The 24348-nt window shown below is 44.1% G+C and overlaps 1 protein-coding gene across 1 annotated transcript in view; it reads left to right on the top strand.

The window, feature by feature from the left end:
• The window catches only part of SLC22A3 (solute carrier family 22 member 3), a 294105-nt gene that overhangs the window by 129770 nt on the left and 139987 nt on the right, over nt 1-24348 (top strand). Inside the window, exon 2 of the mRNA XM_089668612.1 lies at nt 19841-19944. Within this exon, the coding sequence (XP_089524738.1) occupies nt 19841-19944 (104 nt within the window). The remainder of the gene's footprint in view (nt 1-19840; nt 19945-24348) is intronic.

Here is a 24348-nt window from a genome sequence, read left to right as displayed (position 1 = left end):
GCAGCGTAGTCAGGGTCAATCAGGGTCTCAACACAGGTACAGGAACTCAGGAACACAGATAGACCTTGCGGCAATTAGTGACAGTGCAGGGCATCTTTAAATATCGCGCCCTGCACTGTCATTGGCCGCCCAGGAAGCGCCCCCGGGCTGTCATTGGCCGCCCGAGGCGCGCCCGCGGCTCCTAATGCACATGTGAGGCCTCCTGTCAGCCGCGCCCCGCCGGGACCTGGTGCTTGTGTCCCGGCGTGAGCCGCCGCTAGTGCGCATGCGCCGGGGACAGAGCCGTGGCGGTCCCTGACATTGCCCCCCCCTACGGGCACCCTCCGGGAGCCCCACTGATCTCTCCACCGCGGGTGGCTACGTAAGAACTCCCGGATGAGCCTGGGGGCGTGAACATTCTGGATGGGTTCCCAAGAGTTCTCCTCAGGGCCATAACCCTTCCATTTTTATCAGGAACTGCGTCTGGCCCCCCTCTTTCGGCAACTGAGAATAGTTTCTACTTCATATTCTTCTTGTTCACCTATGGTGCCTGCCTCGGGAGGTCTGGATTCACAATCCGGGAAGGAATCCGGTCTGGATGGTTTCAGGAGAGACACATGGAACACAGGGTGTATTTTGAAGGTTTCCGGGAGCTCGAAGGCCACTTCGTTGATTACCCGTTTAATTGGGAATGGGCCAATGTACTTCGGTCCTAGCTTCCTCGAAGGACACAGCATCTTCAAGTTGGTCGTAGCCAGCCAAACCTGGTCCCCCGGTTGGAGCAACAACTCTCCTCTTCTTTTCCTGTCGAACGCCTTTTTACTATCTTCTTGGGCTTTAGCGATGGCCTCCTGAATTGTCTTGTTATTGACAGAAGAAAAGAAATGCAAGACATCTTGAGATGCTGGTACCGGATTTTCAGGCATCAGGTCGGAGAGAAATGTGGGGTGATATCCGAAATTGGTAAAGAACGGGGATTGTCCCGTAGCTGAGTGGTTCGAGTTATTGTAGGCAAATTCTGCAGAAGGCAACAGTGTTAGCCAGTCGTCCTGAAGGTAGAATGTGTAGCATCTTAGGTACTGTTCCAACGTTTGGTCCTTTCCGTTTGCCCGTTGGTCTGTGGATGGTAAGCGGATGACAGTGACAGCTTGATCCCCAACGCTTCACATAAGGCTTTCCAGAACCTTGATGTGAACTGGACTCCCAGATCGGACACTATATCTTCGGGAACACCATGAAGCCTCACTACTTCCCTAATGAAAATCCATGCAGTCTCCGGTGCCGATGGTGTCCTTTCCAGGGGCACGAAATGAGCCATCTTCGAAAAGCGATCCACGATCACCATTATTGCAGTGTAGCCTTGAGATGGTGGGAGTTCGACTACGAAATCCATGGCTATCATTTGCCAGGCCCGTTTGGGTATCGGCAACGGACGCATCAATCCCCATGCCCTGCTTCTGGAGGGCTTGTTCCTTTGGCAGGTGGGACAGGTCTGGACGTAGCGCTCGCAGTCCTTGACCATGTTTGGCCACCAGAACGAGCGCTGCAGTAGTTCCTGAATCTTCATCACCCCAAAGTGCCCCGCCATCGGATGGTCGTGGCAGTGCCCCAGGACCAAAGTTTGAACTCCTTCTGGTACCACGATCCGATCTTCCTTCCAAAGCAGACCCTCGTGGTTCTGGAGGGGCAACCCAAGCGGAACTGGCAGTCCTACGGAAGCGTCAATCAGTCTGGAGCGAAGTTCTGTTTGAAGGGCGAGGAAGCTCCCGGACGGTAAGATTGTGTCAGGTAACACTGTATCGTCGGGGTCCTCAAACATGCGGGACAGAGCGTCTGGTTTCGTATTCTTAGACCCAGGTCGGTACGTTATATGGAAGACAAACCGTGAAAAGAAAAGAGCCCATCTCACCTGGCGTGGTCTCAGCCGTTTACATACTCGAGGTTTTTATGATCCGTGAATATTAGGATTGGGTGTGTGGCTCCCTCCAGGAGATACCTCCATTCTTCTAGAGCGGACTTAATGGCCAGGAGTTCCCGATCTCCAATATCATAATTTCTTTCCGCCGGTGTCAACTTCCTGGAGAAGAACGCTACAGGATGCAGTAGCTCCTTGGTACCATTCCTTTGGAAAGAACCGCTCCCACCGCGTTTTCGGAGGCGTCCACTTCCAAAACGTATGGGAGAGAAGAATCCGGATGGCAGAGAATGGGAGCAGAGGTGAACAGTTTCTTGAGCGTGTCAAACGCAATCTGAGCTTCGGGAGTCCATTTAAAGCGGATCCCTTGTTTAGTCAGTTGTGTGATTGGGGAGACCAGACCAGAGAAGTTCCTGACAAACTTTCTATAAAAGTTCGAGAACCCGATGAAACGCTGTACCCCCCTCTTATTGGCGGGTGTTGGCCAATCTAAGATCGCCGTGACTTTCTGGGGATCCATCGCGACCCCCGTGGGAGAGAGGACCAGTCCCAAGAACGTGATTTTACGTTGTTCGAAACAGCATTTTTCTGCCTTGGCGTATAGCCCGTGTTGGCGTAAACGTTCCAACACCCGTAATACGTGACTTCGATGAACCTCCAGTGAGGGAGAGAAAATTAAGATGTCGTCCAAGTAGACAACCACGAAGACATCGAGGAAATCACGAAAAACGTCATTGATAAAGTGTTGGAAGGTGGCCGGTGCATTACAGAGCCCGAACGGCATCACCAGATATTCGAAATGACCGAATCTCGTACGAAAAGCGGTCTTCCATTCATCCCCCTCCCTGATACGAACAAGGTTATATGCCCCCCGCAGGTCTAACTTAGTAAAAATCATCGCTGACCTTAATCTCTGGAGGAGTTCGGGAACCAGTGGTAACGGATAGCGATTTTTTACCGTGATCTTATTCAGATCACGGTAGTCAATACAGGGCCGTAACGATTTGTGTTTTTTTTCTACAAAGAACAACCCAACCTGGCTGGGGACGTGGACGGGCGAATAAATCCCTTGCGAAGATTTTCATCAATGTACTCCCTTAAAACTCCTGACTCTAGTTCAGATAAAGGAAAAATGCGACCAAACGAGATCTCAGACCCGGGTAGGAGGTCTATGGGGCAATCGTATGAACGGTGCGGGGGAAGAATGTCTGCTCCTCGCTTACTGAACACGTCTAGGAAGTCGTGGTAGGCTGGAGGAATAACCTGAGAAAGATCTGTATCACCATCCATGCACAGAAGAAACCGGGGAGCCACGGACCCTGGGACGTGGCAGTGACTCAGGCAGTATGGTGACTGAAATTGAACCGTTCCCTTCTCCCAATCAATCTGGGGGTTATGGGCCCGCAGCCAAGGAAGCCCCAGAATGATTGGAAAAAGGGGGGATGCGATGGCATCCAGACGGAGGAACTCTTGGTGATGGTCTGCCGTCGTGGTAAAAATAGGAGTAGTCTCCTGATCCACCACCCCTGATTTTATGCTAGACCCGTCTGCCAAGAAGATGTTAAACCCCCTTTCTTTGGTCTGGAGAGGGATTTTTTGCCGGTGAGCAAAAGTAAGGTCGATGAAACTACATGCTCCCAAATCAATGATTGCGGTCACCGACAAGGTTCCTCCGGGGAGCTGTAAAGACACAGAAAAAACTTGGTCACGGAATCAAGATGGGGGTCGTGCTTCTCCATCAGACGGTGAGCCCAATCCTGGGGCTCATCCTGAAGGAGGGAGATTATAAACCCCACCTTGACGGTCTCGGTGGTGAACGTGCGGGGCTGTAAATCAAAAAATAAAGTGCATGCGTTCCGGAAGGCCCGGAAGCGGCTTCGGTCTCCACGGAATCGTTGCGGCAGGGGAACGCAGGGTTCGGGAGCTAGGGGTGTGGCAACTGCTCCGGATGCTGGGGTAGCGGGTGATTCCGCAGTTGAGGGACTCGGAGCAGGAGGAGTCTGGGTGGCTAGCGTCTCCATGCGGTCCTCAAGACGGGTGCAGCGGCTGAGAAAATTCTGGACGGCCTGGGTCAGAGTTGCCAGGTGCTGGCATATATCCTCTAGGGACGCCGGTCCTCTTCCTGGCTCTGTCATGGCCGCAAGGTTCTGTTATGATCCGCCAGGTGGTGCCTCTGGCAGCCCACTGGACAGACCTACCCAGAGCGTGGAATCTAAGTCCCGGTCTGTGCTTTCACCAGGGCCCCTGATGGTGGGGATGGACTTGTAACAGACCAGGGCCAGGTCACGACCTCTGAGCAGGCCCTCCAGTGGCAGAGGCAACCTCCGGGGATGTAAAGGTACCGGGAGAGCCAGATGTGAGGAGGACGGCGGGACCTAGCAGGATGGGTCACGAGCAGCGGTCCCGTGGAGTAAGCGAGGTACAGAATCATCAAGCCAAGAGTAGTCAGGTCACACGCAGGGTCAGCAGGATAAGTCAGTCCGCAGATAGGTCAAACAAGCCGAGGATCAGGAGAGGAGAGGGCAGAGTAGTCAGGGCAATCCGAGTCAAATACAGGCGAAAGCAGCGTAGTCAGGACAATCCGGGTCAAAGCACAGGAGAAGGCAGCGTAGTCAGGGTCAATCAGGGTCTCAACACAGGTACAGGAACTCAGGGACACAGATAGACCTTGCGGCACTTAGTGACAGTGCAGGGCATCTTTAAGTATCGCGCCCTGCACTGTCATTGGCCGCCGAGGACGCGCCCCCGGGCTGTCATTGGCCGCCCGAGGCGCGCACGCGGCTCCTACTGCACATGCGCGGCCTCCTGCCAGCCGCGGCCCGCCGGGACCTGGTGCTTGTGTCCCTGCGTGAGCCGCCGCTAGTGCGCATGCGCCGGGGACGGAGCCGCGGCGGTCCCTGACAACTATCCTTAAAATTGTGAAATGGGGCTCTAAAGATGTTGGCTTGTGGTTGAACCTGTTGCTACAAAAACAACCCTGAAACAACCAGCTTCTCAGCCTCAGTCTTCTAGGAAAGGACTCAGTTTCAGTTTTAAACTGTTTCTGTTTCAGTTGCAAACTTTAGCACAGTTGTGTGCAAAAGTTTGCATACCCTGGAAAATTGTAATCAGTATGTACAATAAGAAAACATGAGTAACACATGAGGCAAAACACATTTCTTTTGGGATTCATATTCAATTGTAGGTCATAACAGAATGGCATAACCGTAAACAAAACATGGCAACAAGTAAACAAATGAAATGACCCCTGTTCGAAAGTCTAGATACACTTAGTTCTTAATACTATACTTTATCCCCTTTAGCATCAGTCACAGTGTGCCGTCTTTTGTAATAGTTGACTGAGGCCCCGAATTCTTGCAGATGGTATAGCTGTCCATTTGTTTTGCCGCCAGGTCATGTAAAGTCTTTGGTCAGGAGACTGTGGTGGCCACTCCAGAACCTTCAACTTTTTCTGCTGTAATCACTGGAGAGTCAACTTGGTCTTGTGCCTAGTCATTGTTGTGCTGGAAAGTTCAATAGTGTCCTATGTGCAGCTTTCCTGCAGAAGAAAGCAAATTGTCTGCTAGTAATTTCTGATAACATACTGCATTCATCTTGCCATCAATTTTCACAAGATTCCCCATGCCTTTAGAGCCCCCCAAAACATCAGTAAGCCACCGCCACCATGCTTCACAGTGGGGATGGTATTCTTGTCGCTATAGCCCTTGTTGACCCCTCTCCAAATATAGTGCTTATGGTTGTGACCATAAAGCTCTATTTTGGCCTAGTCACTCCAGATTAGTGTGCTAGAAGCTGTGAGGCGTGTGGAGGTGTATTTTGACATATTGTAACCATCTTTCTGGTAACTCAGCTATGCAGCTAATTTTTGTTTAAGTATCATTGTATTGTGCTCCTTCAAAACATCCAAACCTTCTTTTTCCAGAGCAGCCTGTATTTCTCCATTACCTTGTTACACAGGTCTTTTAACAGTTCTTTTCTGCCCTCCTTGGCTCAGTATCCAGCTTGCTCAGTGCATCCACGTGAGAGCTAACAAACTCATTGGTTATTTATACACACACTAATTGCAATTAAAAAAAGCCACAGATGTGGGAAATTAACCTTTTAATTGCCATTGTCAACTTGTGTGTCTGTACCAAGGCCGAACATTCCAGGGTATGTAAACTTTTGGTCTGAGTTCATTTTTAAACTTATACATTTTTGATAGTGAATAATCAAGCGAGCACTTCCTAAATAAAAATGGAAGTAAAAGCAGCTTGCATAAGAAAAAACCCCTAGATCCTTTAAAACGTATATATCAAGAATGCAGCGCTAAAACATATATACATTAATGAATGAATCATAAAGTGATAAGTGATTCAAGCGCTAAGGGTGAGCGCTATAAAGTGGCAACAGTGTGTCGTCTTAAATTAGACGAAATAAAATGACTTAAACCTACACTATAAATGTATATAAGTCCAAAATATCAGTGCTGAAAATTTCACATAGGTGCATCTACAATCCACCTCTTTTCCTTACCACGGAAGTCACCAGCACCTTATTATTTATGCAATTCCAGTGAGAATGACCTGTACCCCGAGACACTGGATTGTCGATGCACCTATGTGAAATATTCAACACTGATATTTTGGACCTATATATACGTTTATAGTGTACGTTTGTCATTTTATTTCGACTAATTTAAGACGACACACTGTTGCCACTTTATAGCGCTCACCATTAGCGCTTGAATCACTTATCACCTTATAATTTATTCATTTATGTATATATTTTTTAGCGTTGCATTCTTGATATATAAACTTTTGATAGTAGAGAGAGGGGGAAAAAAAACCCGACAAAAAAGAGAGCATGGACTATCTCTGTACCCATAAACAGCACAATAAATATAAAAAATTGTATTCATTATTATAGTTATATAAAAAGTTTTTTGCCAAAATTATCTATACATTTATGTATGAACATACATATTGCGACAGCATAGTGTAATACATTACATCAATAAAAAATATTAATAGCTCCACCCTAAACAGATTTAATTCAAGGGGTTGAACATAAATATCAAGTACAAATTTTAGGAACTACAACCATTTTTATACACAGTCCCTCCATTTTCAGGGGCTCAAATGTAATTGGACAAATTAATATAGTCATAAATAAAATGTTCATTTTTAATATTTTGTTACTGGCAATAACTGCCTGAAGTCTGGAAACCATGGACATTACCAAAGACTGGGATTCTTCCTTTCTGATTCTTTGCCAGGCTCTAACTGCAGCTGTCTTCAGTTGTTCTTTGTTTGTGGGAGTTTCTGCCTTTTAGTTTTGTGTTCAGCAAGTGAAATGCATGCTCAATTAGGTTGAGATCAGGTAATTGACTCAGCCATTGCAGAACATTCCACTTCTTTTCCTTAAACAGCTCCTGGGTTGCTTTACCAGTGTGCTTTGGATTATTGTCCATCTGTACTGTGAAGTGCTATCCAATCTACTTTGCTGCATTTGGCTGAATCTGGGCTGACAGCAGGGATGTTTAATTCCTATCGCCCGACGCCCGGGACATGCAGTCCTGGGCGCCGCGCAAGAAGATTTGTTCTACATTTAGCCCTGGTGCGGGCTACTCTGGCACCAGCAGAAGCTGAAGACAGAGAAGTCTGGCTGCTAGTCTGGCAGCACAAAACCCTCACTGCTCGGCACATGATCGCAGAGGAGAGGGCGGGGGAGTAGTGTTTCCTTCAGTGCGGCTGACGGTCTGAGTGAGTACACTGCACACAGACTCCTATCTCCGAGCAAATATCCCTTTTTTTCTTTTTAGAACTTTGTTTTTATTAAGGTATTTGCATGAGGAACAAACAACATTACATCGAACAGAGTGATACTGATTTTGATCATGAGCATAAACAATGAAACATTGGAGAGTATAACTTCTGTAACCTTCAGAGGGTCAGACAAAGGTAGAGATCACAGATTACAAGTCGTTGCTACCGTAACAAGTGTACATCGATCAGTAGAATGCTTGCCAGTTACAGGAAAAATTTGGTTTTCAGTAGGAGTGCCTGCAGGTAGGGAGAAATCAACCACAGTATCCTACTAGAAGTTGAAGATGAAGAAAGGAGGTTATGGGAGTAAGTGTAGCGTGAGAAAAGAATGAGAGGAAAAGGAATATGGACTAAGGCATATCAATCACCTGAGTATACAAAATGTTGTTCCTAGAGGCAGTACCATGGCAATACTAGCAGTAACATGTGACTCTCTAATGAACTCTGGCCAAAAGTAGGCCACAGCAAGAAAAAAGAGACTTAACTGTAGTTGGGGAGATCTAGTGTAATTTAGCCAGATTTGCCAATTTCAGAAGAATTTCAGAAGGCTCTGCTGTGCTTTAGCAAAAAGGAATTCCAACAAACTGTGGTCATTCAGAATAGCTATAACTGAGTGTAATGGAGAAAGATTGGAGCTTTTCCATGTTTTGGCTATAGATAGGTGTGCTGCAATGAGAATGTGTTAAAATAGGATGAAATGCTATTGGCCATGCCTGTAGGCCAAGTCCAAAGCGAGCCACCTCTGGTGTAAGGTCAATAGTAGATTTTGTTAAATCCTGAACAAAGGTTGAAATATCCTTCCAGAAAATACATACATGCGGGCAGGACCACCACATGTGAAGAAGAGATCCCTCAAATCCACAGTTCCTCCAGCATTCCTGCTTCGAGTTGGGTTAGATAGTAGCCAACCTTCTTGGGGTAAAGTACCATTTGTGATATATTTTCATAGCAGATTCCCAGTGGGATGTGTTTCTAGAAAAGGCAGAAGGGGTATGGAGCTTGGTATCACATGGATGGGAGTGCTTCGATTTGCAAAACTGCTTCCCAGAACACCATTGCAGGAGATTTAGTGCTGGGATCCGCTCGTACAAGCGAGCTATATATGGTGGATATTCCTTTCTGCGTGGACTTTGTGGAATCACAGAATAGTAGATCTTCCATCATGGTGGTTGTTATGGTAAGGACCTATGCGTAAGTATATGTAGAAGTCCTTATTGCTTAATTTGAATTTGGCAGAGATTTGTTGAAAGGTAAGAAGACCTTGAGTTGTGAAGAGAGTCCCAATGTTCTGGATACCAGCCTTAACCCAGTGATGAAGCACTAGGTCTTGTTATAGTAGTTGTAGCCACAATAATCGTATACTGTATAAAGCTTGTACATGTAAGCCAGCTGAGGATTGCAAAAAGGAGTTCCAGGAGGATATGGTGGCTTGGATGGTGAGCAAGAAGGAGCGTGGTGGGTGATATTCCAGCCAGAGAGCATCTAGCAGAAGTTTGGGTTGCAAGTCCAGTGCAGTAGTTTCAATTTGAAGTCAAGGGACCTGGGAGTTCAATGTCCACCAATTTTTCGCTTGGTCTAGAAGGGCTGCCTTGTAATATTTTCTGACATCCGGTGCTCCGAGCCCATTGTAGCTTTTAGGGAGGCATAGTGTGGAGGCTTTTAGATGTGGTTTTTTACCAGCCGAAATGAAGTGGTTGATGATAGACTGAAATTTCTGCAGATCAGAAGCCAGAATAGGAATGGGTAAAGTCTTGAAAAAGTAGAGGAGGTGAGGGAGAAGAAATATCTTGGCTACAACCCCATGATGGCTTGGAGAAGATTACTAGAAATGCCAAACATTAATAGTACTGCTTCTAGATAATGCCAATGAATGCGGTAAAACGCCTTTGTGATAATTGTGCGCATAGTTATGGACAATGACAACCATAATTTGGATCATGCTCTGCAAATGTCATTCTCACTCCAAATCAGTCCCCCTCCCTTTTTTTTTGAATGGCATGTGGTGTGTGTGTATGCTGGGGGGGTCATAAGGGCATCAGGCACAGCTGGATACACTTCATGGTTGTAAACCCAATTAGCTGGTTCCATGATGTCTGTCAGACTCTTGCCCTGGCCTGATCGTGAAGCTATAAACCAGTCAGTCACTGGACATAAAAGCATTCCAGGGTGGCAGTAAAACATACATCCCACTTGAAACCACTTTTTCATAGAATTTCATAAATCCCGGCAGGAACAAAGTACAATAAAACAAAGCATATATTCAGAGAGGTCAGTTTAATACGAGTCACCTGATACCTTACACCCCTATATAACGTCTACCAGGGAGCAGAAAGCGATATCTCTTTAACCGTCACAGGCAGATATGTCATATTTGATGTCTGGACGTTCAGAATATGGTTCTGCATATTAACCTGCCAGTGGCTAGGCTGCTGCATGCACCTATGAATGGTCATTGACCATGGTATAACTGCGGGAGGGATTTGGTCATAGCCAGGGTCCCCCCTCAACACCCCTCCCCAAATGAGGCAATTGGTTCTCTGCTTTAGGGAGACACTCTGCTGGGTTCCTAGAAAACAGGCTGTCATGCCTGGAGAGGAAGATGAAGAGATTCTCCCTTTTAACATCAGGAACCAACTTCGGGAGAAAATGTACCCTTTTGTTCAGGACACTTGAACTCTGCTTAGACCAGGACTTCTGCAAGTATTCTACCTTCTTAAACTTCTTCCTTTATCTCTCTGTTGTGTTATTGCTCTATTTTTATATATATATATATACAGTCATGGCCGAAATTGTTGGCACCCTTGATATTTTTCCTGAAAATCAAGTATTTCACACAAAAAAGGTATTGCATTAACACATGTTTTGCTATACACATGTTTATTCCCTTTGTATGTATTGGAACAAATATAAAACAGAGGCAGAAAAGCAAATATGACATAATGTCACACAAAACCCCAAAAATGGGCTGGACAAAAGTATTGGCACCCTTAACTTAATATTTGGTTGCACACCCTTTGGAAAACATAACTGAAATCAGTCGCTTCCTATAACCATCAATAAGCTTCTGACACCTCTCACCCGGAATTTTGGACCACTCTTCCTTTGCAAACAGCTCCAGGTCTCTCTTATTGGAAGGACACCTTTTCCCAACAGCAATTTTAAGATCTCTCCACAGGTGTTCAATGGGATTTAGATCTGGGCTCATTGCTGGCCACTTCAGAACTCTCCAGCGCTTCTTTGCCATCCATTTCTGAGTGCTTTTTGACGTATGTTTGGGGTCATTGTCCTGCTGGAAGACCCAGGATCTTGGACGCAAACCCAGCTTTCTGACACTGGGCCCTACAGTGCGACCCAAAATCCTTTGGTAATCCTCAGATTTCATGATGCCTTGCACACAGTCAAGGCACCCAGTGCCAGAGGCAGCAAAACAACCCCAAAACATCATTGAACCTCCACCATATTTTACCGTAGGTACTGTGTTTTGTTCTTTGTAGGCCTCATTCCGTTTTCGGTAAACAGTAGAATGATGTGCTTTACCGAAAAGCTCTATCTTGGTCTCATCTGTCCACAAGACGTTTTCCCAGAAGGCTTTTGGCTTACTCAAGTACATTTTGGCAAACTGTAGTCTTGCTTTTTTATGTCTCTGTGTCAGCAGTGGGGTCCTCCTGGGTCTCCTGCCATAGCGTTTCATTTCATTTAAATGTCGACGGATAGTTCGCGCTGACACTGATGCTCCCTGAGCCTGCAGGACAGCTTGAATGTCTTTGGAACATGTTTGGGGCTGCTTATCCACCATCCGGACTATTCTGCGTTGCAATCTTTCATCAATTTTCCTCATCCGTCCACGACCAGGGAGATTAGCTACAGTGCCATGGGTTGCAAACTTCTTGATAATGTTGCGCACTGTGGACAAAGGCAAATCTAGTTCTCTGGAGATGGACTTGTAACCTTGAGATTGTTGATATTTTGCCACAATTTTGGTTCTCAGGTCCTCAGACAGTTCTCGTCTCCTCTTTCTGTTGTCCATGCTTAGTGTGGCACAGACAGACACACAATGCAAAGGTTAAGTGAACGTCTCTCCTTTTTATCTGCTTTCAGGTGTGATTTCTATATTGCCCACACCTGTTACTTGCCCCAGGTGAGTTTACAGGAGCATCACATGCTTGTAACATTCTTATTTATCCGCAGTTGTGAAAGGGTGCCAATACTTTTGTCCAGCCCATTTTTGGAGGTTTGTGTGACATTATGTCGAATTTGCTTTCTTTCCTCCCTTTTTTTGTTTTGTCCCAATACACACAAAGGGAATAAACATGTGTATAGCAAAACATGTGTTAATGCAATACGTTTCGTGAGAAATACATGATTTCCTGGAGAAATATCAAGGGTGCCAACAATTTCGGCCATGACTGTATATATATATATATATATATATATATATATATATATATACATATATATTGGTTACATCTTTTCTGTAAATATTTTATTGCACCATTTTGACCTTTTTAGTAATAAATCCTATTTTCTGAAAAGTGTTGAACTGTTTCTAAGGCTCTTTAATGCAAACTAAGAATCCCTGTCTCTGAAGAGTGCTACTGTGTGTTTTAAAACCTCTGGGTACATTTGTCTGCCGTGACAGTGTGTATACAGACGCTTATTCAAACATCATAGTGTTACTGCTAAGATTTGTGAGTTTCCTCCTTCTCTGTAAAAAGGTGGTGGTGGCAGTGTGAAGGATTAATTGTGTAATTAACCTGACTTAATAACAATCACTCTCAGGCTGTTGGCACCTAGTTTGGGGTCCAGTGAGCTGGAAAATCTTTATGCAGGGTGCAGCTGAGAGTGGCATTGTTACGCAAGTGGCAGCGCGGTTTTAGATTGGCTAGTCCTTCGGTCACAAGTTGGTGAGAAGGGCTGGGGGTCTGACACCGTGCCTGTCACAGCCTTCTCTGCGTCTAAAGAGATAAGTAGGGAAGGCAGTTGGTGATGCTCAGCCCATTGCAGGAGGTTACGATATCGCCTGGCACCATCTGAAGATTGTAGATAAAACCTACTTGGTCTGGGTGGATGAGGTGTGACATATGAGAAGCTAATCGAGAAGCGCATTATTTGGCATATATTTTTAGGTCTGTATTGAAAAGCGAAATAATGTGCAGGATCATGGGGGGACTTTCCTGGTTTAGGGTTGTTGACTATGATAGCTTCTAGGAATTTGGATGGGATGTCTCCTGTAGCTAGAAATCTATTAAGAGTTTTTTATACGAGGCAATAGTTGGTCAGGATAGGCTCTGTAGTATTCATTACAAAACCCATCAGGACCTGGGGCTTTATTGGTAGGCAAAGATTTAATGGTGGTTCTAACTTCTGACTCAGCAAAGGGTTTGGAGATTTTCTGTAGTTGAGTATTCATCAGAGATGGGAGTTGCAAGGGTTCTAGGAACGACCGAATTGAAAGGGGATTGGGCTGATGACTAGAAGGGGAGGAGTTGAGGTTGTATAGCTTTGCGTAAAAAGAGGAAAAGACATTAGCTATGTCTTTAGAGTTAACCTGTGTTTTCCCGGATTAGTCCACTAAGTATGAGATTTTGGTTTGGGCAACCTTACCTTTGTACTGCTGTGCCAAGAATTTGCCTGATTTGTTCTCTTGAGCATAAGAGGTGAGGCGAAGTCGCTTGATATAAAAATCCTAGCCTGTACGTAGATAGAAACTGAGGGAGGTACGTGCGGAGCATAGTTCAGTCATGAGAGGGTCGCTAGGGGTCAGTTTATGGCGGGCCTCAAGAGATCGTATGTGGGCCAAATGAGTAGTAATGGTCGATTCCCATTTCCTCTTCTCCTGAGCGCCAGGATTAATGCATAGACCTCTAATGACAGATTTATGAGCGTTCCATACAGTAGTAGGGTTAGAGACAGAGCCTAGGTTGGTAGTGTAGAAGGTCTCGATTTCAGATTTGATCTGTTGTTGATAGTCTGAGTGGCTGAGGAGGAATGCATTCATACCCCAGATAGAGTGATATTTGGTGTTATTGATAGGTGAGAGAGTAATTGATACAGGGGCATGATCAGACCAAGAGATGATTCCAATCTCAGATGCTAGGATATTTTAAAGCAGCCGTTTGGAGGTCAAAAACAGATCTATTCGTGAGTAAGTCTTTTGGGTAGCAGAGTAGAAGGAGTAGTCTTTCTCAGTGTCATGTTGGCACCTCCAGGGATCATAGAAATCTTCATGAAGTAATAATGAGGAAAGGGCGGTGGATCGGCTTCGCTTAGTGCAGGAGGTATCTAGGGAAGGGTCAATTATTTCATTAAAATGGCCACATACAGTATGATCAGCTGATCTTTTGGATTTGTGCATAACCGTGTTGGATTTTTTGCATAACTGAGTTATAGAAGGATTTCTGACCAGAGTTAGGGGCATATATGTTGACTATAACGAAGGGGTAATTATTAAGTGTAGCTGAAAGAATCAAAAGCCTCCCCGAGGGGTTTTGTTCTACATGATGGAGGAGAAGTGAGACAGTGGAGCGAACTGTGAGCATGACTCCTTTTGTCTTTTTGTCTGAGTGAGCGAAAAAGCGATGTGAGTAGGATTTGTGTGAGCTGGTAGGGGCTTTGGTTTTCAAAAAATGTGTTTCCTGAACACAGACTATGTCAGCTTTCTGCAACAATGCCTGTCGCCAGAGGAGAGAGCATTTAAAAGGGCTTTTAAAACCATTTAGGTTTAGAGAAAGGATTTTGAGCTCCATACCTATAATTAGGGAGATGCCAAAATGCCACTGACAGAAGAAAAAGTAGGAAAGAGACCTTACACCTAACCCAATGAGACGGGGTACACTAAGAGGTCACTTTGCTGGCAGGTCACAAACTTAGAAAGTAACAAGATAGGTTGAGTAGACAATAATAACACAACCGTAAAAGAGAAAATTACAATGCTATTCAAAGGAATATTAAGAACATACAATGGTGTGCATAGCACAATATTAGCCTGGGGTGGTATCAAACTCCCCTCCCCCACATTAGGAAGCATACACAATTCAGCCGGCATGCTAAAGAGAATTCACAAATATTGAAATCCTGACTGACTGGAGGTAAATGTGTAGCATAAGATTCCCACAGATCAGTAATCTTGGATGAAGGTTTAGGCTTCGGAGTAATTGGAGAAGCCCGCTGAGTGACCCCCCAGTTGTGGAGTTGTTTTAACCCATCCTTGGGTGTCAAGACAGGAACAAGTTGGTTGCGGAAGGTGATAAATAATTAGACAATAATAGCACAACCGTAAAAGAGAAAATAACCCCACTTGTAGGGAATATTGTGATCCATAAGAATAGATGTCACTGGCTGAAAAGTTCTGCGAGCTTGAGTGGTGGATGCTGAGATGTCGTTGTACAACGAGATTTTCGTGAAGGGGTCAGGAAGAAAGCTCTGGGATCATGCTGTTTTCACTATTTGCTCCTTGACATGGTAAAAGTGCACTCTTACCAAAATGTCCTGAAGTGTAGAGGGTGGTAAATGTTTAGGCTTTTGAATTCTATGAGATCTATCTAGGAGCATGTCTTGTGGGGCGAGTGTCGGGAGCAATTTCTGGAATAGTTGGTGTAGGTATGGCACAATCTCAGTATAGGTTATGTCCTCAGGGATTCCTCTGAATTTAATATTATTGCGCCTAGAGCGATCTTCCAGGTTGGCAACTTTTAGGAGGAGTTGATGAAGAAGTGCTACTTGCTCATCTTGTATATCTACCACCGTGTTGTGTGCTGTAGTGGCTGCACTTAAATGCTGTTTAATGCGGTCAGTGCAGTGTTCCAAGAAATCAACCTGTTAATGCAGGTGGTTAATAGATGATAGGAGCAAATCAAATTGTAAAGTAAGCAACATGGCTTTAAGAGAGTGTTCAGTTGCTGGGTGATCTGTGGTAGGAAAGGCTGCTAGTGAATGTGAGGAATGTGATCTCTCAGTGAGACTACAAGGCCCAGCACCTTGTCGCCGTTTTGTGAGGGGAGGCTTCGATGGGGAGTGTGCTGGTGAAATAGCTGTTCTCTTACCTCTCTCCCCTACGGGAGGGGTGATGTTTTGTGGAGAGTCCGCAATGTCCTCTGTGTCCGAGGATGGAGTGTCAGCAGCGGCGTGTCCAGGTGACAACGGGGCCAGCTGTGGAGTGGGGCCCTGCTCGGTGTCATCTTGCTCTGCATGCTGTAGCGATTTCATGTAGAAATCCAGGAGTCGGTGTGATCCCTATGGCCAGGATCACTTGTGGGATATGCTCCAGTGGCTCCCCTGACAGAAGCCCACCAGTCCGGAGGGAATTGAAGCCTTGGGCTGCGCTCAAAGTTGCTTGATGTGGCAGTGGAGGAGTGGAGTGCAAAAACTAGGTGGCCATCTTGTCCCACAGCCAGACCACGCCCCTGCAATGAAAAGCCAGCACTGTGAGTTTTGCTTCTCTTTATACATACATACTTTCCTGACTTCTTCCTATTGGCTGTCAGTGTCCTGGGACCTCCAGTCCCTGCAGCTATTACTCAGAGCTCTACACCGCTGCTGTTCCAGGTGTAGAGATTGATTCCAAATGCAAATACCACACTTAGAATCAACTCCAAACCTTTTACCTGCTTAAATAATGAAGAAATAACGAAGGAGTAGCCCACACCTGGCCATGAAACAGCTTTTTGGTTCAATTGTCCAATTACTTTTGGTCCTTTGAAAAAGGGGGGGTGGCTACTCTTAAGAGCTGTAATTCCTAAACCCTTCCTCCAATTTGGATGTACATACCCTCAAAACCTGAGTGTGTGCACTTTCAGCCCATATCCATTATATAACTATAGTTTGAATATGTTTTGGTAAATACCTGAAAAAAACTAAAATTGTGCCTGTGTCCAAATATATACTGTATGGACCTAACAGTATAATAAAATACAATTTTATATATATATATATATATATATATATATATATATATATATATATATATATATATATATATATATATAGTGGTGTTTATGGGTACCGAGATAGTCTTTTCTCTCTTTTGTTGTAGGGTTTTTTTTCCCCTCTCTCTACTATATATAGTAATTTTTGGATGATGGTACCCCCATCTTTTTCCTTTAGTTGCTAATTATTGTGAGGCTTCTCATTTCTTTATAACTTTTGAAGTATTACTCAGTACTGTGAAGCAACTTTGGCAGCAATTACAGAATTGAGTCTTTTTGGGTATGACACGACAAGCTTTGCACATCTGGATTGGGGGATTTTCTGCCATTCTTCTTTGAAAATCCTCTCAAGGTCAGTCAAGTTGGGAGGGGACCGTCAGGCAGCCATTTTCTGGACTCTCCAGAAGTTAGGGCCTGTAGTGTTTTGGCTGTGTGCTTAGGGTTGTTGTCATGTTGGAAGGTGAACCTTTGGCCCAGTCTGAGGTTCTGAGTGCTGTGTAATGGGTATTTATTGAGGATATCTCTGTACTTTGCTCTATTCAGCTTTCCCTCAACCCTGACCAGTCTTCTGGTCCCTGCTGCTTATAAATAAAAAAAAAAAAAAAATCCACGCCATGATGCTGCTACTACTAAGCTTCACTTTTGGCAGGGCCAGTGCAAGGATTTTTGTCTGCACAGGCAAAGGTGCATTTTTCTTAAATATGTGTGTAACACGCTCCTAAAGGTGAACTTATTCTTTAAAAATCCAGTCAACTTTGAACTTGACCTGCTATACGTGTGACAAAATATGGGTGTGGTTTAATTACGCTAAATATTGTGCTTGGTTTAATAGTCTGAGTAGAATCTAGAAAGAAACAAAACCTGGGAATTATCCCAAATTAAATGCCCTCTTTACACACTGCACCCCTTCCTGTACACACTGCACCCCCCCTCCTTTCCCCTGTACACAGTGTGCCCCCTTTTACCCCTGTACACTAGGGGATTATAAATTGATGTGACTAGGAGTTGATTGGATTAGACATCTACCAAAAGCTGGAGGGATGGGACCCTGAGAAAATTATGCACAGGGAGTGAATTGCAGGGAATTGGTAGAGATTACTTACTGCGTACTAGGGTGTGAAGTGGATGAAGATCGGCGGGAGACTGAGGGAGGCAGGTTGGTGAATGGCAACGGCAAATTCATGAACGTGACCAGTGACGACTGAAGAGGCATGACTTAACGTTTTTGGCTTTTTGCTATGAAACATGTCCAATAAAAAAATTTTAAAAAATCAAATTTTGTCTTAAATTTATGCCAAAATGTATTCTGCTACATGTCTTTGCTAAAAAAAATCCCAATACGTGTAAATTAATTGGTTTACGTGAAAGTTATAGCGTTTACAAATGGCTGTATATATACACTGGGAATTTTATTTTTACTAGTAATGGTGGCAATCAGCGACTTATAGTGGGACTGCGGCGGGCATTCTGATTCTGGGGGGAGCTGACTTGGTGTCACTGACATCCCCATTGACACAAGTACAGTGAACAGTACTAATAGAAAATACTGACACTGTACTAATGGCACTGGGCAGGAAGGGGTTAACATCTGGGACAATCAAAGGGTTAACTGTGTGCTGTTTTACTAAAGGCTGTGTGTGTGGGTAAGCACACTGCTTTGCATGTGTGTGCAGGAGCTGACAGGAGAGAACTGTTTTGTTTACTGACAGTTCCCCCCCCTCCCATTGATGATCCTATGCTATGGGGCGGCACTAAAGAGGTTAAATGTTACATAAGCATAACTGTTTGCATGATCGTTTTGCACATATCAAAAAACCCTTGAAACATGAACTGTCATGTGACCGTGATAATACAGCGCCAACCCTGACTGTTGGGATGGTATTGGGCAGGTAATGAGTGGTGACTGGTTTCCTCCAGCCATAAAGTTTAGAATTGAAGCCAAATAATTTAATCTTTCAAAGCTAAAGCTTTCATGTGTTTTGCACAGAGGAGAGGCTTCCATCTAGCCACTCTGCTACAAAGTCCAGATCGGTAGAGGACTCCAGTGATGGAACTTTGTCCTGTCTCCACACAGGATCTCCTGCAGCTCAGAGTGGCCATCAGATTCTTGGTCACTTCTTACAAAGACACACTTCTCCCTCAATTGCTAAGTTTGGCTGAGTGACCAGCTCTGGGAAGAGTCCTGGTTTTGTGATACTTCTTCCATTTGAGAATTATGGAGGCCACTCTGCTCTTGGGAACCTTCAGTGCAGCAGAAATTTTTTGTAGCCTTCCTCGGTTCTCTGCCTTGCAGTAACTATGTCTCTGAACTCTGCAGGCAGTTCCTTTTTGACATCATGGCTTTTGCTCTGAAACCGTATGCATTTTCAGCTGTGAGGCCTTTTATAGAGAGGTATGTGCCTTGCCAAATCATGTCCAATCAATTGAATTTACCACAGGTGGACTCCAATCAAGGTGTAGAAACATCTCAGCAACGGCCAGGAGAAATGGGAGGTAAATTTCAAGTGTTGTTGCAAAGGTTCTAAATACTTATGCCAATGTGATATTTCGGTTTTTTGCCAACATTTCTAAAATTCTGTTTTTGCTTTTGTCACTACGGGGTACTGAATGTAGATGAGAAAAGTGTTAAACTGTAATAAAAGGCTGCAACATAACAAAATTGAAAAATGTAAAGGGGGTCGGAATACTTTATGAATACAGTGTGTGTGTATTATATATTATATCTCTATCACTGTCCTAATCCTTTTTTTTTATTTTAATCCCAACTGGCTACTGTCGAATGCGCATGTCGGAAAGCCATCCGACAAGTGCTTGCAGCCAATGGCTGCAAGTGCTGATCAATGTGTCCTGGTGGTGTGGGGGAGTCCTTCCATTTCAGAACACAATGGCACAGCGGGGGGAGATCGCTGCACTAACTTTGCTTGTGTTCGGTTTTTTTTCCCCACTGGTTTGAATGAAAACTGTGTACCAGGTTTTACACATATACTTTACTTTTTATAGTATAAAATATTAACTGGTGCAAGTGAGTGTTTGGTTTACTACCACTTTTACGTATGATTGGTCAATGTTGATGTGAATGATTCACTAACTGGAAATACTTCTGTGATTTACTGGATATTATTGCTTCAAATCTGCAAATGTTTATTATAGAAGTGTGTGTATCTGGATCTTGTCTAACACAAAAGTATTAACCAGAATTTTTTTTTTTTCGATAGTACAACCTTGTATGTTCTGATGCCTGGAAACTTGACGTGACACAGTCTTCACTCAATTTTGGATTCTTAATAGGGGCTCTGATTTTAGGTTATGCAGCAGACAGGTAAAGTATAATGCTTGCTCATGTTGTGTTTTACTTATCTGACAACAGCTAACTTATTGGAAATTCTTTTGTCATAGCACAAATGAAACAACATTCTGAAACCTGTTAGATTTCTTTTGGCGCTGCTCAAAGTAGAAGTGAAAGTATATTACTATGTTCCAGATTGTGGGGTGCAGGCTTATCCTGATACCAATCCAAAGGGCTAGTAAATGTAAAGTGGAAACCAGCCCAGGTGAGCGGCCTCAGCCTACATGTCTCCACCAAACTACAGTCCGGTCCATAAATATTGGGACATCGACACAATTCTAACATTTTTGGCTCTATACACCACCACAATGGATTTGAAATGAAACAAACAAGATGTGCTTTAACTGCAGACTGTCAGCTTTAATTTGAGGGTATTTACATCCAAATCAGGGGAACGGTGTAGGAATTACAACAGTTTGCATATGTGCCTCCCACTTGTTAAGGGACCAAAAGTAATGGGACAATTGGCTTCTCAGCTGTTCCATGGCCAGGTGTGTGTTCCCTCATTATCCCAATTACATTGAGCAGATAAGAGGTCCAGAGTTCATTTCAAGTGTGCTATTTGCATTTGGAATCTGTTGCTGTCAACTCTCAAGATGAGATCCAAAGAGCTGTCACTATCAGAGAAGCAAGCCACCATTAGGCTGAAAAAAACAAAACAAACCCATCAGAGAGATAGCAAAAACATTAGGCGTGGCCAAAACAACTGTTTGGAACATTCTTAAAATTAAGGAACGCACCGGTGAGCTCAGCAACACCAAAAGACCCAGAAGACCACGGAAAACAACTGTGGTGGATGACCAAAGAATTAATTCCCTGGTGAAGAAAACACCCTTCACAACAGTTGGCCAGATCAAGAACACTCTCCAGGAGGTAGGTGTATGTGTGTCAAAGTCAACAATCAAGAGAAGACTTCACCAGAGTGAATACAGAGGGTTCACCACAAGATGTAAACCATTGGTGAGCCTCAAAAACAGGAAGGCCAGATTAGAGTTTGCCAAACGACATCTAAAAAAGTCTTCACAGTTCTGGAACAACATCCTATGGACAGATGAGACCAAGATCAACTTGTACCAGAGTGATGGGAAGAGAAGAGTATGGAGAAGGAAAGGAACTGCTCATGATCCTAAGCATACCACCTCATCAGTGAAGCATGGTGGTGGTAGTGTCATGGCGTGGGCATGTATGGCTGACAATGGAACTGGTTCTCTTGTATTTATTGATGATGTGACTGCTGACAAAAGCAGCAGGATGAATTGTGAAGTGTTTTGGGCAATATTATCTGCTCATATTCAGCCAAATGCTTCAGAACTCATTGGACGCCACTTCACAGTGCAGATGGACAATGACCCAAAAGCATACTGCAAAAGCATCAAAGAGTTTTTTAAGGGAAATAAGTGGAATGTTATGCAATGGCCAAGTCAATCACCTGACCTGAATCCGATTGAGCATGCATTTCACTTGCTGAAGACAAAACTGAAGGGAAAATGCCCCAAGAACAAGCAGGAACTGAAGACAGTTGCAGTAGAGGCTTGGCAGAGCATCACCAAGGATGAAACCCAGCGTCTGGTGATGTCTATGCATTCCAGACTTCAGGCTGTAATTGACTGCAAAGGATTTGCAACCAAGTATTAAAAAGTGAAAGTTAGATTTATGATTATTATTCTGTTCCATTACTTTTGGTCCCTTAACAAGTGGGAGGCACATATGCAAACTGTTGTAATTCCTACACCGTTCACCTGATTTGGATGTAAATACCCTCAACTTAAAGCTGACAGTCTGCAGTTAAAGCACATCTTGTTCATTTTATTTCAAATCCATTGTGGTGGTGTATACAGCCAGAAATGTTAGAATTGTGTCAATGTCCCAATATTTATGGACCTAACTGTACACACCCTGATGCATTTTGCCCTGCCCACCTCCACCCTACGACTAAGCCCTGGCAGGGTGAAATGCCTCAGGTTGTGCGGTTTGGTGAAGACATAGGCTGATGTCTCTCCTTACTGTTTAATAACCTGGGATAGTTGGGAGTAGCAGCGATCCTTTCCTCTACAAAATTCAGAAAAACGTAAAGATAACTTCAAATGGGCGTGGTTTTACAAGAGGCGTAGTGTTAACCACTTCCCGACCGGCCGTTGCATATTAACGGCCGGGCGGTGGCAGTACAGGGTTGGGTGGCTGTTTATGAACGGCCTCCCCGCACCCTGCTTGTGCGCGCTCCCTGGGAGCGCGCAGCACCGCGATCCGGTGCCTGCTGTGTCCTCTGGACACAGTGAAACACCGATCGTCGGACGGGACCTCTGTACAAGGTCCCGATCATGTGATCACTGATTGGCCAACTAATGCCATACTTTAACCGTTTCAATAGCGTGCAATTTTACACCTTCCTGCCCAGGCCATTTTTCAGGTTTCAGCGCTCTCACACTTTGAATGACAATTGCGCGGTCATACAACACTGTACCCAAACTAAAATTTTATCATTTTCTTCACACAACTAGAGCTTTCTTTTGGTGGTATTTAATCACCGCTGGGGTTTTTATTTTTTGCTAAGTTAACAAAAAAAGACCAAAAATTTTGAAAAAAAAACACATTTTTCTTTGTTTCTGTTATAAAAGTTTACAAATAAATAATTGTTCTTCATAAATTTAGGCCGAGATGTATTCTGCTACATGTCTTTGGTGAAAATAACCCAAATTAGGATGTATTTTTTAGTTTGTAGAAAAGTTATAGAGTTCACAAACTATGGTATAGATCTGAAAATTGATCAATCCTGAAGTACTGACAGCCAATCTAACTTCTTGAGGTCCACGAATGTCAGAATAGTACAGATATCCCCCAAATGACCCCTTTTTGCAGAGTAGACAGTCCGACGTACTTCATAAGAGGCATGGCGAGTTTTTTGAAGTTGTATTTTTTTGTCATAATTTTTTGGAAAATGAAAAAATTAAAAAAATTATTTTCACTATTTTTTTTTTTACATACTGTCACCAGTGCAGTACAGCGTCATCATATAACTGGCATGGCGGTGAACAGCGACACTGACTGGTGACAGTATGAAAAAAAAATATATATATATTTTTTTTTTATTATATTTAATTTTTTATTTCTTTTTTTTTAAAGATTTTTTTTTCATATTTTACTATGACCAAAATAGTACAATGTTACCATAGTAACATTGTACTACTTTGGGGAAGTGATCAGTATTTTATTTTTTTTTTTTACACAATTTGCTTATAGCAAAGAATTACTTTGCTATAAGCAAGCATTTACCTGAATGAAATCGATTCATTCAGCTTTTTTTTTTTTTTTTTGTGCTTAGCTGTGATTTGGTCACAGCTAATCACATGACATGTGCATGTGATTAGCTGTGACCATTCACAGCTAGGCACTAGTATACAATGGATGGCATCATGAATGAAGCCATCCATTGTATACAACTGTCATGTGACCTGCTGTGATTGGTCACAGCAGGTCACATGGTACCGGCAACGGGAGCCGGTACTCGGATGTGTCATCGGCCGTGTCCGAGGTGCACGGGCGGTGACAGATCGCACTGCTGCATCGCTCTGCAACCGCGCAAACCGCGCATGTGCGGGAGCACGCCAAATGGCGTGCACCCGGAATACAGGAGCACATTTGAAGCCGCCAAACGGCCATTGGCCGGGCGGCTAATGGTTAAAGAACAGTGGCAAATCCAAGTCCTACTCGCCTCTAAGACAGAACTGAGCGATCAAAGACCACTGATCGCTTAGTTCTCAGTCTTCAGTGAGACTTACTGGAGTGCCGGGCTGTGGAGTGGCTGGCTCAAGATCTCAGCAGTACAATGAGAGGCTGAGCCAGCTGCTCCTTGGGTATTTGGGTGGATCCTGACTTTAAAGTCGGGATCCATTCAGAGTCTCGACCAGCTCAGTTGCATAAGCAGACAGCATACTTTAGTCCACTGAGAGTTGAGTATGGGTTTGTGGAGTGCAGAATGAAGTGCACTCCTGTGACCCACAGAACAAGTAGGACTAAAAGATCTTTGCCCCTACTTTTCCTTTAAACGTACAGTTAGGTCCATATATATATATATGTACACAGGCACATTTTTAGTTTTGTTTTAGGTATTTACCAAAACATATTCAAGCTATAGTTATATAATGGATATGGTCTGAAAGTGCAAACTCTCAGGTTTAATTTGAGGGTATGTACATCCAAACTGGAGGAAGGGTTCAGGAATTACAGCTCTTAAGAGCAGCCATCCCTCCTTTTTCAAGGGACCAAAAGTAATTGGACAATTGAATATAATCCAGGGGTGTGGACATTTAAAAAAAAAATGCTTGTCCAGGGACTAAATCAGTGTCCCAATCTACTTGCCCCATCATGATAATCTACTTA

Source organism: Staurois parvus, unplaced genomic scaffold (assembly GCF_062004578.1).
Source record: "Staurois parvus isolate SC_StPar_1 unplaced genomic scaffold, SC_StPar_1.0 ptg000059l, whole genome shotgun sequence".
NCBI classification, from domain to species: domain Eukaryota; kingdom Metazoa; phylum Chordata; class Amphibia; order Anura; family Ranidae; genus Staurois; species Staurois parvus.
The sequence above is the reverse complement of the archived record's forward strand: the minus strand, read 5'-3'. Positions and strand labels throughout refer to the sequence as shown.